This window comes from Protomyctophum bolini (assembly GCF_963924005.1).
Source record: "Protomyctophum bolini genome assembly, chromosome: 5".
In the NCBI taxonomy this organism is placed as follows: Eukaryota; Metazoa; Chordata; class Actinopteri; order Myctophiformes; family Myctophidae; genus Protomyctophum; species Protomyctophum bolini.
Window position 1 is genome coordinate 41,153,832 of NC_137866.1, and position 16,057 is coordinate 41,169,888.

Here is a 16,057-nt window from a genome sequence, read left to right on the forward strand (position 1 = left end):
ATCTGTGTTTCTCCCGCAGTTTAGTTGAATTATATCGATCGGCCAGAAAAGGAAAGCATGTTTAATCACAACAACGTCACGTTTACTTTAGCTCCTCAGTGTTAGCGTCTGTTTTGGTTGTGTTGCTTTAGCATCGTAGCTAACATTCAGAAACTTGCAGCTGCTGAAAGTGCCCCGAAACGTGGAGAATATTCGGCAGAATGTTAAGAAGATTCGCCGCGCGACGACTCTTCTTCAGATTCTGCCGAATATTCTCCACGGTTTGCCGACTTGTCTTGAGAAGTCGGCAAAAAGGGTAAATCCGCCGAGTATTCTTGTTACCACTGGATTTATTAACAGTTATGAAGTAGCCTATTCTGTTCATAACAACATAAGAGTTCTGATTCTGAATCTGAGTTCTTTAAATGGGCACAATATTTAATTAAATTGATTCATTTATATTAAATACATGTTTATTTATTAGACTTCATTAATAAACAATTAACCATAATAGTCTACTGAAATAGTTTGGCTATATGCCCACATCAGCAGCCATTGGCTATTGCATGGGCAGGACAATAGACAGAATCGATCTCAGGGGCAGTTTGTGACACTTTGGGTGTTCTCAGACTGTGATCATACTGTTGATCCCTGTAGCTGCTGTTTGCTATCAAACAGTTCCCCATGCGCCACAGAAAACATACGCCGACATACTTTGCAATTTGCTCCATATTAATCTCCCATGACATTGTCAAGCCAGGGATTTGCCTCTTCCCTGCACTCACTCACGTCTATATTTTTAAGGCGTTTTCTTTTTTGAGATGAACACGGTGGAGAATCAGCTGTTGTAGAACTTCTAGTATTAGACATTTTAAACAGTGCGGTGCGGTGCGGCCAGCCGGCGAGACAGGCACTGGATTCGCCACGGCGCAATTGAGAGCAACAGCAGAGCACACCGCACACAAGCAGATCGGCAGCCACGGGGAGGTTTTTGTTTATGCTCGTGGGAGGTCCTGCGTGACCAGGACAATTGTGCTGTCTTTAATATTTCCTGTTTTATTTTGTTCATTATTGTTAAATTCAGTGTTGACGTTGTGTGACAGATCGCGCAGGGGGCATTTAGGAAAATACGGAACAAACCGCGTTCCGTATTGATTCAATACGGGACGCATCATTTAATGCTCAAATAAAGATAACTTCTCCTTAAATGCTTTTAGGCTGTTTTATGTACTGTATGTAAACTTAAAGCATTCTACAAATAGAGCACCAGTCAGACATGAAACCTGCCCTTGATTGTGTGATCCGGAAAATATAACGGCCCTCCTCACTAGAGCCAGCCCAATATATCACTCTTTTAGTTCTACTGGATCTCTTCTGCACTAGTCCCTCCCTTACATTTTACTCCTAGTTTTAATTTGTCAATATATTTAATCTTAGCTTTCGTCATTATAGCTTAGTTTTTATTTAGTTTTCGTCTATGAAAAAAGTTAGTCGACAAAATGTATTTTGGCAAGTCTTGATGTCACACTGGTCATGTGCTCCTCACCATTCTCCAGTGATGCGGGTCTTCAGCTCGGGGAGCAGGAACTTGTCGTGGAAGCAGTAGATGGAGGAGATGTTGGAGAAGATCCCTGTAATGACGTCCTGAGGGATTCCAGCTTCTGTCAGCTTAGTGCAAAATACCTGCAGAGAACAAACAGGGTAGAACATCGTCACTGTTGAGCGGTGGAAACCTCTGATCTCCAAAACAGTTCAGGAAATGTAAAGAAAAGAACCTGTGTTCCAATGCACATTTACAAACTAAAGTTTCATGCAGTGTGGGTAATAATAATAATAATAAAACTTTATTTGTATAGCACCTTTCATGACATGAAATGCAGCTCAAAGTGCTTTACAGAGCAATGGAGAAAAGAAAAGAAAAGCAATGCATTGAGGTATATGCATTGATATGATGCAAACCTTGGTTCCTGTCAGAGGATTATGCACATTTACAAACTAGTTTCGTGCAGTGTGGGTATGCATGGCCATGGAAAATCAATCAACCTTTTTCTATCCCCGGAAAACTGACCTTCAACTTTTTCCACAAAGCATATCGTCGCTATCGGATGGAAACTGTACGTACCGTACATATGTACTTTTCAGGGAATGGAAAAAATGACTTGTCTTCCAATGGATCAAATGTAGCTTTTATTTAGTCACAAGCTCTTACTTTTCACTGGTTGAATCTTTTTTTTTTTAACCCACAGACAGACAGACATTCCAACCTGGCTTCCCAATTTTGGGCAAATGTAAAAAAAATAAAAAAAAAACAATAGCTAAAGATGGCTATTTTTGAAACTACTGGACTACTACTGTAGCTTTTAGATCTGTTATTTCAGCTGCTTTTGCACAATACTGTCATACAAAAAATACAAAAAATAAACAAAGAAATATGGAGTTTCGCCCGACAATAGCAACAATAGGGATCATAATTATATCATGTGATATGAAGCCTCATCCATCAGTTCCAACGAGCTGTCAGGCCTGCCGGCAACATCGACAGCCATGCTAGTGTTTCTGTACAAAGTGCTGCCTGCCAGCCTATAGCCTGAAGGCAACAACAGGAAGTAGCGGTGGCAATCTCCCCTGTGATTGGACAGCTGTACTATCTCCTCCACCACATGAACTAAATAAAGAGGAAGATGACTCAACCGCGCTGCAGTTAAATAATTACAATAAGCTGAAATAACTAAATGAGTTGCCTGCTCTGAATGAAACATGTCTAGTATTAACTATCTGTCTTTGTTCTTTGTCTAGTCCTTTTCTATAAATCAGTGCCCTATTTTATACTTCGTCGTATGACTGCGTCAAAGAAAGGTAGCACAAATCTACAAGCTCACAATGCGTTGCATTGTTAAGTGTTTGTGTGTGGGTTTGAAAATCATTAAGCTTGTGACTAAATTATATTTACATTACATTATAGTTTTTCTATTTTCGATGATAAAAATGAATGTCGGGCAGAAACCTCTTATCTCCATGTTATTTGTGTAAATGAATGTCTTACATGATCAATCATACTACAGCGTCACACAGTAACGCAAGCTGCAAATGTGGCGCTGCCGTTAAGTGCTGCGTTTTCCCCTTGTCGATCTACCACTTTTGCTATTCTTTTATTTGAAGTCTGAAAAGTACGGTAACTGTTTTAGACATAATGAGGTTTCCACCCAACAGATATGATTTTCTGTCTATATATGCACTGTAGATATATTTTGTTTCACACACAAAGTCATGTGATTATCAGGCAGGCCATCATTTCATACTGTGTTTAATCCCGGCTTAACACACACACTGTGAGTGCAGCGAGGGCACAAGACTGTGGTGACACAAACGCACAGGCATAAAGCTAATTAGCTTAGCTTTTGTTTGGAAATATAGACGTACAGTCTCTATTGCACAAAATAAAATGAGTGTAAACTCTGAGAGATTACATGTAACCAAATCAGAGTTAACACTTATTTCACACTCATTATGAACACTCAGGATTTCATGGTGTACACACACAGAGAGACAAATCAAAGTTCATCATGCTGAGCTGTGCAAAATGTCAATGTCAAAATCACCCAGGGTAGCAGACTAAACAAGAACAGTATCATCGCTGTCAGGCAGAAACCTTGTGTGTGCATATTTCATCTTTGCACGTTTTTTTCTTCATAATTGAATGCCTTGAAGGCCGTTGTATGACAGCGATACACAAAAGGAGTGACAATGTTTACTTCTTTTAAAACATTGGCTAGTTAAACTTTTCACCTATGACCAAAATGTTGTACAAAAACAATGTAAGTGTGTCTGTGGGTTTTCTAAATATTTAACCAATTAAACTGCATTGGATCCACCTGGACAGATCAAGGTTATTCTTTTCCATTTCCTGAAACGTAACAGTTTTGGACATACGACTACATGTAAACACAAGTATGTTTGGAACACACCCACCCACCCACGCACGCATGCACACACACACACGCGCGAGCGCATGCACGTGCAGGCATGCACGCGGACACCCACACAACAACCATGTTAAAGCTGATTAATCAGACAAGAGGAAGTGGATCATATAGTCTTAATCCAGCTCAGACCTGATCACACCACTGACACACTTTATCACAACAACACACACTGTGACACTGTGTGTGTGTGTGTGCGTGCGTGCGTGCGTGCGTGCGTGCGTGCGTGCGTGCGTGCGTGCGTGCGTGCTTGGTTGCGTGCGTGCGTTTGTGCGTGCGTGTACCTGGTCTAGCAGGTTCAGTCTCTTAACATAAGCCTCTTCAGTGTGGAGAAGCTCTTTGGCGATGTTCAGTAACTTCTGAGCCTCTGGACACTGTGGATGGAAACACACATACAATGAATTACTTACATTAAACAATTTCTACAAGGCAGCATAAACATACTTATTACGTATTATAACTTGCTTATAGCACTCAGAAGTAGGGTTGTATGTGATCGGAATCGGATTGGGAGCAAACAAACGTGATCGGGACATCCCTATTGTATCAATATTATATCCATATCATGATATTAGACTGGATATTGTTTGTGATTTTGGATATTGTACTATAGTGATATGTTTTATACAAATATAAATATCGGAAGTAAAAAAAAAACGGGACATCCCTACTTAGAAGTACGCAATAATGCTATCTACTATCTACCTGGTTGAAAACCACTGTCCTAGAAGACTGATGTTTTTTCAAACATTGCACTATTTTTTAATCAATTTGAAAAACATTTTATGGAATCCCTATTTTGTGTTATTATTATTATAAACCATTTTATAATGACTTATATACTAGCAGTAAGACGGCTGGGGGGCGAGAAGCGTGCACTAGGGGATATATACTGTACTATGGAGCGTACAGGGTGTGATGAGGTCGGATCAACATATGGAATGTCAGAACAGGTCAGCTCCATATATGGAGATCTAAGGGTGGCAGCAGTGTATTGAACATACAGAGTTTGATGATGGCCCAGGTGGCCTATTGGCCTATTGAGAACTCTAGTTTTCACCGGCTGCCGGGCGCAGCTGCACAAATAACTTTGGGGCAGGCCCGTCTAGAGTTTAAATGGACAGGTATCAATCAAAAGGTCACAGTTGATGACCTGGGCACCTAGGGGCCCGGGGACTGATGACCTTGGGGCTTGCCTGGGGTGAGCGACAGGGATTTGAGTTGACGTGGATAGGTGACGTGTCAGAGTGACAGGGATTGTGCGTTAGGTGTCAAAAACGCAAGGTTTCACACTATTTCATAATTACTGGTGGCTAACTGACGTTTTGTTTTGGCCAGGACTCAGTCAGGAGCACAGTGTACTTTTAACAACAGCTTGAACTTGAGCTTTATTTCCACAACACAGGTTTAACTCATTGACATCTGAGGCCAATTGTACAACAGTCTTCTAAATCCTAAGTCTCCTGAAATACGTACAGTATATGTTCTATGTTGTTATAGCCACAAAAATGTGAATTATATTGAATTTGGCCGCCGACCCCATCTCAAAATATTTTGCCCCCAGAAGCAGATTTGAGTTAAAAAATATTTTAGTTAAAAGAAATTATGAAAAATCACCAATAATGATAAATAATGATGAAAGAGTGAAAAGTACAACAACAAAACATGCATGGTTAGTCATATATAAGGAGCAAGTCTCAACCAATTTACAATGTAGGCATTAATCAGAACAACAAGTGTAAGATCAGAGTAAAGTACCGGTATACCCTTGTCAACAAACAGCAGAGTAAATATGCATGTAAGTCGAGGACAAAGAAAAACAATGTCGTACTTCAAAGGAACTAGGATACCATGCAGGTAAACATCAAACCTGAAATCTGTCTAAACAACATGCTTGTTGTCTATGCATGCGTAATAATTAAACTATCATCTGTCAAAAATAGGCCACACGAAGGGAAGGAGGAAGGAGAAGTGCTAGGGGGTGAGGTGGAGTCTGAAGAGACAGCTAGACAGGCAGGGGGTTTCTTTCATGTGGGGGGTATTAAATCCAGCCTGTATTTATTGTGCATCTCATCATTGGGGAAACCAAACAAGGCTAAATCTGCATGCCGTAATTGAATTGATTGAATGCATGTTGCAACAGTCAGCAGGCTAGAGTGTGCTGACGTATAGAGAAAATAAGGATGTCTCCTCTATTTATGAATAAGAGCTGCAGCAAGAGTAACATTAAAGGGACACTTCACCATTTGTGCATATGTTAATGACGTTTAGAAGATTTAGAACACTTTCCTGGGGGTCTTTATGTGTTTTTAGATATTTTAGATTTTTAGCACTGAGCCCAGTGTCTCTGATGTCATGGACACTGGGCTCACTACCTGTCTTACTGAGACAACGGGCGCGTTCGGAAATGCGCCCTGAACGCACTGGTGTGCTCTCTTGTCGTTCGTTTATTCAGTGCACTCGGTGCGTTGTCGTTCGAAAATCCAGTGCGCTGCGCACCGGGTGTGCAGAGTGCCCGCACTGAGCGACCCTACCCTGAAGCTGGGGTTGGCGGTGTGAATGCGTCACAACTGTGGTCGTTGATAAAAAAGGAACACTGTGACGTCACCGCCCACCACACTCAACAAACTGACCACATTCCCGGTGTGCATTTCCGAACGCACCCAACATGTAGTCCAGAAAGTAAGTGAGCCCAGTGTCCATGACATCAGAGGCACTGGGCTCACTGCTAAGATCTAAAATATCTAAAACCACATATTACAGACATAAAGACCCCAAAGTGTTCTAATTCTTCTAAACGTCATTAACATCTTTTTTTTTTTTTTGCAAAAACGGTTTAGTTTCCCTTTAAGCATGATGTCACATTCTATAATGTGACAGTTAGACTGAACAGACATTGGGGACAGAGGAGACAGCTCCTGTTGTGAAAGTGTGGGTTTTGCAACAGCCTACTCTTTTATTTTGACACTGACACACACACACACACACACACACACACACACACACACACACACACACACACACACACACACACACACACACACACACACACACACACACACACACACACACACACAAGTTAGTTATTGTGAAATACTGTAAAATGTGTCCACAAGTCCATCAAAAACAAGGCGCAAGAAAAGTTTGGCATTTTCGCTCTCTTATCACCTTGTAATGTGCATCGCAAACAAAACCCACATCCTCTGTGCGATTATGCAGCGATAAACTTGTCAGCTGGAATATCCATGTCTCTCACACACACACACACACACACACACACACACATCCTGGGAAGTAGTGTTGGGATCAGGAAACACTGAAGACCGGAGATCCTTTGCCAAAAAGGCTCTGGGTGTGTGTGATGTTATGTCAGTAAATTTGTTGGGACGGATTTGGGGAAATATTTTTTTATATCAATTATTTAACCTCGCAATATGCTAATTCGGACCAATGGGGAAGCAGAAAAACCTGCTATGCAAATGCATGTATGTAACTGCTGACCGCGATCGTAAAGCAGTGTCTGCCTTCTGTGTCTAAATTCCTGATCTAACAGTGTGCCATTGTTCTTTCTCCTGACTTTCAGTATATTTTTAGACTTTACACACTCACACACTGACTCAGTGACTGTGGGTCGGTTCTGACAGCTCATGTCCAACACTGGGAGAGTGTCGTTCACACATCAAATGGCCCCCAGGAAGACTAGCGGGTTGCTACGGCACCAGCTAATGGGGATCCTTAATAAAAATAAAATCAAATGGCCAAAGTCAAGTCTGGGACGTATAGTGGGCTGAAATGTTAAATAGGCTGTTTCTCTTTCATCGGACAGGCCTCACCATCTCCTCTTACATCTCTCCCGGTATTCATCCTTTTACATAACAGCAGAGCATGCTTTTAGATGTGGCTTAGTCACTCGTGAAACAGTCTACGTTTCACGCAGGGGTATTCTTTGACAGTTGAGTTAATAATAGCAGAGGCTAACTTCGTTTTCCACTACATGAAAGGCCATCTCAACGATCTGAGGCATTTATTCACATGGACTTGAAAGCTTCTGCAAATTTCTACTGTACGTGAACCTGAAAATAGGAAAAGAAACCGAGGGATGTTGTAAAATCAGGTAAGAGAAGTGGGAGGCGTATAGAAAGACTCTCTGTCGTACTGTAGGTTATACTGTTGTGGAAAAAAGAAAAGAGGACATATTCTTAAACCTATGGAAAGCATGTCTGTGGCTATAAATGGTGCATTTATATATTTAGATTGTGCATTACATTCACCCATTCACACACACAAATTTCATACAACGAAAACCACACAAGGCACCAACCTGCTCATCGGTAGCAATTAGAGGTTCAGCGTCTTGTTCAAGGTCACTTTGACAGTAACTCTGGGTGAGTAGCCACTCTACCTCCTGAGCCACTGTCGCACCCCAATCGGTAATAATTCTTTGAGACACACATACAAGTAGAGTCCACCATTGTCTTGTAGTTGCAGACAACACAGGAATCAACAGTGAGTTTGTGCGATGGATCATAATTATGATAGAGGTTTCTGTTCTAGCACAAAAAACATTAAGTACCAGCATAGTGGAGAGACTTGCATGAACCACTATCTTACGAAAAATGTAGATGGAACCAAATATTCGTCTTTCATGCGCCGCTGTCACAAAAAAAGGAACTAATTACACTGAAAAACCTCCAAAACACTCACTTGAGGTTGAATTCCCTTCCCGTATACACACACCTACTTGAGCGTGAGTGACGTCACTGTAGCTGAAAGAATAATGTGTGGTTAAGGTGTGTGGTACTCACTCTGTTTGGTCCTGAGAGTCCATGCAGGTGCTCAGCCTTGTCCCCTCCCTCTATCTCCCCACCGCTGCCCTCGTCTAAGTCACTGTCCTCGTCCTGCGTGGAGTCGCGCTTGTTGCCCAGGGCGACGCAGCACGACACGCTAGTCTCCGTCTCCGTGACGCTGTCGTAGCGGTCCTCCTCGTCGATGGCGTCCTCGTTGGGGAACACCTCCCCTTCCACGGCGCACGACGGGCTGTCGATGCCGCTGTCCCGGTTGGGGATCTTCCCGTTCTGCTCCAGCAGCGACGACGAGTCCGGCTTGTCCCGGAGCTCATCGCGCTCCGCGTCGTCGAGGCAGCCGACGATGACGCCGCGCGACACAATGTCGTCGTCCAGCGGCACGTCGTCCAGAGGCACGTCGTCCAGGCCGTCCATGTGCACGGAGGAGAGCCTGCGCGACAGCTCCTCCTCCGCCGCCGTGGCGTCGTTGGGCCGCTCCTCCGAGGCGCTAAGTGCAAGTTTGTCCCCCACAACGGGGGAGGAGGAGTCCGCGGAAAGCTTCCCCCCCGCCGCCGCGTCCTGTCCGCCGCACGGGTCAGACGGGACGTCCATTTTCAGACACAGGTGGAGCTGGGTCCTCGGAACCACCCCCAGGATAGGAACCCTGGGGAGCAAAACAACAACACTGTCAGAACAGGCAAAGTATTTGACTGGTGATGAAATGTGCATCACCCATCAAGGTTTATGTTGGCTACTTCATATTGTAGCTACACTGGGAAAACATAATAGTCAGACAATGTGATATGAAGAACATATTGGCAGAATTGTGTTCATTTAAATGTGGTTTAAGTGATATTTTTTTTTAAATAAGTGTTCAGTAGCTCCAAATTCTGATTGTGCTATAAAGTGTACAGTAACAAAGGGTGTCCCCGTCTCCCCAGCGCATTTTTATCCATTTAGGAGATAGAACACAACATTGATGCAGCTGAAAATGTTCTCTCCTGATTGCTATCCTGTTTAGTACAGAGCTGGAGAGACCATAGTTTCTGAACAAACACGCCATAGAAATAATATATAGCTTCAAAAAAGAAACACATACTGAAAAAATGCAACCAGACCACTACTATACTCTATATATAAGTGTGGAATCTACTTCTCACCGCAACACAAGAACACGAATACCATAAACTGTCAGTGATAATGATGGTTAGACGGAGCGTGCACTACCTGTCATTCCTGCCATACCATTTACCATGACTTATTATAGGGTACATTCACTCACCATACCCAGACTCGAGCATGAACTCTTTTGCAACCGCTCTTGGCATGACACTAATTCAATAAGTAAGGTGAATGAGGAATGTTATCCCTGTTTCTCAACGTCGGGTCCGGGGGACCAACAGGGGTCCAAATGGACCTGGGTCTCATCTGTAACTCTGAGAGTTACCGTAATTAAACACTGAGGATTTTACAGTGTAGACAAAAAAATTTAAACGTATCAAATCGGGGTCCGTGGCCTAATGCATGTGAAACTGGGGGGGTTCTTGAAATTCAAAAGATGTCGTACCTTGAGTTCTCAAACCTCTCGATGAGCAGTCCCACCTTCTGGGCCTCTCTCTGAGGCTGTGTGCCCAGGCCAGGAGGCGTCTTCTGGGCCTCTCTCTGAGGCTGTGTGCCCAGGCCAGGAGGCGTCTGGCTGAGCAGTCCCACCTTCTGAGCCTCTCTCTGAGGCTGCGTGCCCAGGCCAGGAGGCGTCTGGCTGGGCTTGGGCTTGGGTGGAGGAGGGGGCGCTGGCAGCGGCCTGGACGGAGCAGGTGGAATCCTCTTGGGTTTCTTGTCCTGTCCCAGTGCCAGCAGGTGCTGAGGTTTAGGGGGCACTGCGACGAGTCAAGGGGAAAAGAGAGCCAGAGAGAGGAAAGACAGAAAAATCATCTTGTGTCATGTAACCAATAAAGGTCCAAGCGAGAAAGGCTCCATTCCTGTGTCCATGTGTGTGATCCCTGATGAACAACAACACCTTAAAAAACGGTTAAAAGTCCATGACAAGAACAGAGAGTTCTAAAAATGTATCTGCAGAACGCGACCGACACTGAACTGAACTTCCTAGTTTCAGAACAGGATACTGAGTGCGTGCGTGCGTGCGTGCACTCTGCAGTAGTCTATGTCTGCAGATAAGAGCTGCAATGATGCTCAACTCGAGGAAGTAGTGTTTTGTGTCATTTTGGTGGCTCAATTCAATTCAGGAAGCAGGTAAAACAACTTGGTATCCTCCCTCTGTGCGTGTATGGGTATATGCTACTTCTGCTACTTCCACTTATCATGAGGCGAAGACATAATGGTGTAGAGGTAAACAAGGAGTGGAGCTAGTGTAGGTCTTTAGCTATTTAGAAAAGCACTATGAGATATTATCAGTATTAATACTAGTAGTAGTAGTAGTAGTAGTAGTATAGTATTAGTAGTCGTATAGAGCAGTGGTTCGCCAGCTCGAGACCCAAAAGAGAAATTAGACGTTTGCCCGGGACCCAAACTTCTTAATTATTATATTGTTTTGTTCATGGAATTTCCATAGGGCAGGAGCCTATAGCTCCTGTTTCCATAGGGCAGGAGCCTAGCTCCTGTTTCTGTGGCGTGACTGAGGCAGCTTGATGTACATGTACGCCCCAGGCCTGGACATGACGCTAGTATATCGCAGGGACTTACCCCCAATCCAACCCTTTGATGCCGAGTGCCAAGCAGGGAGCCACTGGGTCCCATTTGTTTTTGGTATCAAAGAAAAATGGATCAAACCACGACCTCCCAGTCCCAGGGAGGACACTCTAAACACAAGGCCACTGAGCTGGTAAAATGTAATACAATTAAATTATATATTATTTTTATTGAAAATAATAATAATATTTCTTTGAAATATATATATTTTGGAAAAGAAAATGGGATCTTTATTCTTTACTCAAGTCGTGAGACTCGTGACCCATAAAAATTGCTCTTTGATCCACAAATGTCTCGCGACTCCCTGTTTGGGAAACAGTGGTATAGAGCAGGGGTTCCCAAACTTTTTTGGACCAGGTACCCCTTTTGGGGTAGATATTTTTCCAGGTACCCTCTCATCCTCGCAACACGGATAACAATATATTTACAACCACAAGCAGTGTTTCCTGCAGGAAAAAGCATTGGCATGGTGCTGGGCACAGGCCGCAATTTTGATTAATTAATTAATTAATTTGATTCATTAATTAATAAGATTAATACATTAAGATTAATTTGTATTATTGCTCTTGTATTGCTATTGGAGACACTGGGGGGACACTGGGGGACACTGGGCAGGCACTGAGGAGGCACTGGGGAGGCACTCAGGGGCACACTGGGGAGGCACTGGGAAGGCACTCGGGGGGCACACTGGGGAGGCACTGGGGAGGCACTGGGGAGACACTGGGGAGGCACTGGGGAGGCACTGGGAAGGCACTCAGGGGGACACTGTCTAAATGTAGACGTCTACGTCTAAATGTAGACGTCTAAATGTAGACGTCTAAATGTAAGTTTGGGAACCACTGCTTTAAATACTTTAGCACTTTATGAACATGAACAAAATAGATGGGTCCCCCCTGGAACTCCCTCAGGTACCCCTGGGGGTCCCCGGACCCCACTTTGGGAACCACTGGTCTAAATGTATACAGACGTCTAAATGTAGACGTCTAAATGTAGACGTCTAAATGTAGGGAACCACTGCTTTAAACACTTTAGCACTTTATGAACATGAACAAAATGGATGGATCCCCCCTGGAACTCCCTCAGGTACCCCTGAGGGTCCCCGGACCCCACTTTGGGAACCACTGGTCTAAATGTATACAGACGTCTAAATGTAGACGTCTAAATGTAGACGTCTAAATGTGTACGGTCCACGGGCTAAGTAGTGTCAATTTGGGGGTCCTTGACATGAAAAAGTTTGGGAACCACTGCTTTAAACACTTTAGCACTTTATGAACATGAACAAAATAGATGGGTCCCCCCTGGAACTCCCTCAGGTACCCCTGGGGGTCCCCGGACCCCACTTTGGGAACCACTGGTATAGAGCAGTGGAGTACACCGGTCAACTAAGTATACAGGGTTTAAGTGGTTAAGTGAACTGAAGTCTAAAAATGCACTAATAATCATTTAGAAAACTCCTGGAATATAAATGTGGGTCATTAAAAACAACCTTATTAATCCCACTGTAGGTTCAGGCAGTAACATGCAATACTAACAAAATCAAATCTAGTGGATCTCAGGATCCACATGGGAACGGTGTTCAGTGATAAGACGTTCAAAACATAACTGTTTTGAGCAGCCTATCTTATACTGGCCTTTGAACTGAAATGAATTTCAACCAATCTCTCTCTCTCTCTCATTAGCAGGCAACGGTGCAGCACTATCTCTCTCTCTCTCCGTTTCTGGCACAACAGCGCCCCTACTGGTACCATAGTCATACTGGTGCTCATTAACACATACATAGGCGGACATTGCTGTTCCTTGGACTGGTTACACCACTCAAAAAACAACAACAAAAGAAGACACAGGAACAGAGAAAACAGCTAAAACATACTTTCCGCTTAAAAGCGACGGTTTGTAAGTACTGAACAGTATGACTCGTTAAAGGCACGTGGCATTACACTGTGAGCATTGTTTTAGAGTTTATAAATGGATTTCTCTTTTTCTTTTAAAGGATTCTCTTGCTTTTTGAATTCTTCATTCCAGCCATGACTGGTGGTGAGTAAATGATATAGAGCAAAGTCATTTCGGGGGTGAAGAACTCCTTTGAGACCTGGCTGTCATTATAGGCGTTGAAATGATCGACCAAGGATAACTGCTCAGTGGGGGTGACCTTGTGGATGTAATGATAGTGAACCTATCTGCAGTGGTACAGTACATGGGTCAGTACAGTATATATACAGTATAATTTATTTACCTCAGTATCAGCACAGTGCTACAAGTACAGTATATATACCAGTAGCTATCAGCGTTTTTGGGGCCAAGGACCCCCACATTTACATATATTTGGCCGGGGACCCCCCCATCTGAAAATGTGTCGTGCCAGGGACAGGAGAAGAATAAAAAAAATAGCAGATGTGCAAGCTTGTTGTGATCTTGTATATCAAGCTAATGGGGGTCCGTGGCCACAAATACAAATGCATGGCTCAAACTGGGTGTCCTTGAAATTAAACCAGTATATTATTACCTAGAGGCTTCTGTGCGGTCTGCGGTCTGGGCGGGGTGGCAGGCTGGGGGCGGGGCTTGATGGCAGGTCGGTCGTGACATGTCCTCGGGGGCGGAGCTTTCTTTACCAGCCGCGGAGAACACAGGTACTCCACGGATCCACACTGGTACGGCAGGGAGGAGGGAGGGAGGTCTGGAGGAAGAGACAAACGCGTATATCAAACAACTGACCTTCTGGTATTCACTATTCAGAAGGTCACCGGTTCGACCTCCGGCTCACCCATCTGCATGTTGAAGTGTCCCTGAGCAAGGCATTTAACCCCTAACAGCTAAGCATGAAATAGCCCAGTTGTGGTTGTGGGCAGGTTCTAAGTGTCACTGTTTCCACCTCTTCGAAACACATGCCACTCAGTTTACACACGTTTGCACTCAAAGGACCACAATGGAGATGAGATCTCAAGCTTATCTGTCCATCAATCAATCAATCAATCAATCAATCAATCAAAGCTCCCCACTGAGGAAATGTCTGAGCTGGCCATCTGCTGAGTGCACGCAGAAATGTACATTGCAATACTCCTCCTTTTATAAAGGTCATTATTAATGCAATTGTTACTTTCACATAATATACACATACAGTAATCACAGATCTTAGACAATTAGACACACTTCACAGTTTGACCGCATGAAACTAAATCTAAAAGCCAGCGCGTCAGCACCACCTAGACCTGCCAGTGTAGTCTTACAGCGGAGCTGAACACTGCAGTGCTGGGTGACCTTGCACAGGACAGTGTCCTGGGTGCGTTTCACACAGAGAACAAGAGGAACCAGAGAGGACCATCGATCCTGACTGCAGGCCAACATGGCCCCAGGCAGCACAGCTCACTGCTCTCTCACGTCCGTGTGTGTGTGTGTTAAAATGTGTCATTGCCTTAACCACTTTAACCTTGACGTACCTACAGTACAGTATGTTCAGGCGAAGACTTAAAAAAACAAAAACGTGAAAATGACTGATCTACGAGCACACAACATGTCACATTGCAAGTCGGTGGGATCGCCTGTTAAAAACAAACAAAAACAATGTAACGTGAAAGATTTTGAAAACGGGGCCTAATATAAGTGGTTGATAATGTGTTATATGTCCATGTTGAGGGTCATAACACAGTGTGTCTGTGGAACAGGCGGGACAGGTTTATTTCCCACTGTTTAGTCTGCACGCACAAACGCACCGCTGCCCACCGGACAGATGTCCCGTTGCTATGCAGCGAAATGGAACAACTGAAAAGTTGTTTCCAAATCTGTCAGTGACAAAACCTTTCATCCACTATGAATAATAGGAATTTAAATCCATGGCAAAGGTAAATCATACAATATATGCATCATTTGCAATAATAACAATTGCTCTGTACAGGCAGTGCACATGTGTTTTTGTGTCTGTATCTGTGTGTGTGCGTGCGCGCGCATGCGCGTGCGTGCGATGCATATTGCAAGGTGATAAGGGAGTGAAGATGCTTCTCTGACTTCTCTTACACGTCTGTTTTGATGGATTTGTGGACACATTTTTACAATGTTTCACAATAACTCAGTTTCCTGTGTTTGTGTGTGTGTGTGTGTGTGTGTGTGTGTGTGTGTGTGTGTGTGTGTGTGTGTGTGTGTGTGTGTGCGCGGTGTGTGTGTGTGTGAGTGTGTCTGTCTGTCAGATGCACACACACACACACACACACACACACACACACACACACACACACACACACACACTCTTGCCGTGCACCTACACTCTACATGCCTTTGGTCTGTGCACGAGAGAGAGAAGCACTGCAGTAGGTCTTTTTTACGGCCGTCGTGCTGACAGGCCGTGTTTAGCGTAGCTGTTATCTGATGTGTTGCGTCCATTAGACTGCAGTCGAACTATGATAATACTGCAGCTATGTAAACCACTCTTCCATTCCTGCAGGCTTTGTTGGACATGTGCACTAGATATATTCACTGCATGCCAGCCTTATCTCTGCTGACTTACAGCGCCCCCCCCCCCAACCAAAAATTACACGGAGAGAGAAGAGAGAACCCCCACCGAAGCACGAGCAGGCAGTCACAACGATGTGCTGCTTTTCAGCTGTGCTCCAGGCAGTG

At 44.0% G+C, this 16,057-nt stretch overlaps 1 protein-coding gene across 3 annotated transcripts in view; it reads right to left on the reverse strand.

Moving 5' to 3' along the window:
• Positions 1-16,057, reverse strand: part of fgd (faciogenital dysplasia) — an 81,130-nt gene that overhangs the window by 18,693 nt on the left and 46,380 nt on the right. For 2 of the 3 annotated variants that reach the window (XM_080764154.1, XM_080764156.1), the window contains exons 2-6: positions 13,953-14,123; positions 10,311-10,620; positions 8,765-9,407; positions 4,244-4,333; positions 1,526-1,662 (exon numbers count right to left, since the gene is read on the reverse strand). In XM_080764154.1, coding sequence (XP_080620280.1) covers positions 1,526-1,662; positions 4,244-4,333; positions 8,765-9,407; positions 10,311-10,620; positions 13,953-14,123 — 1,351 coding nt within the window. The remainder of the gene's footprint in view (positions 1-1,525; positions 1,663-4,243; positions 4,334-8,764; positions 9,408-10,310; positions 10,621-13,952; positions 14,124-16,057) is intronic. The other variant, XM_080764155.1, reaches the window with a different exon arrangement.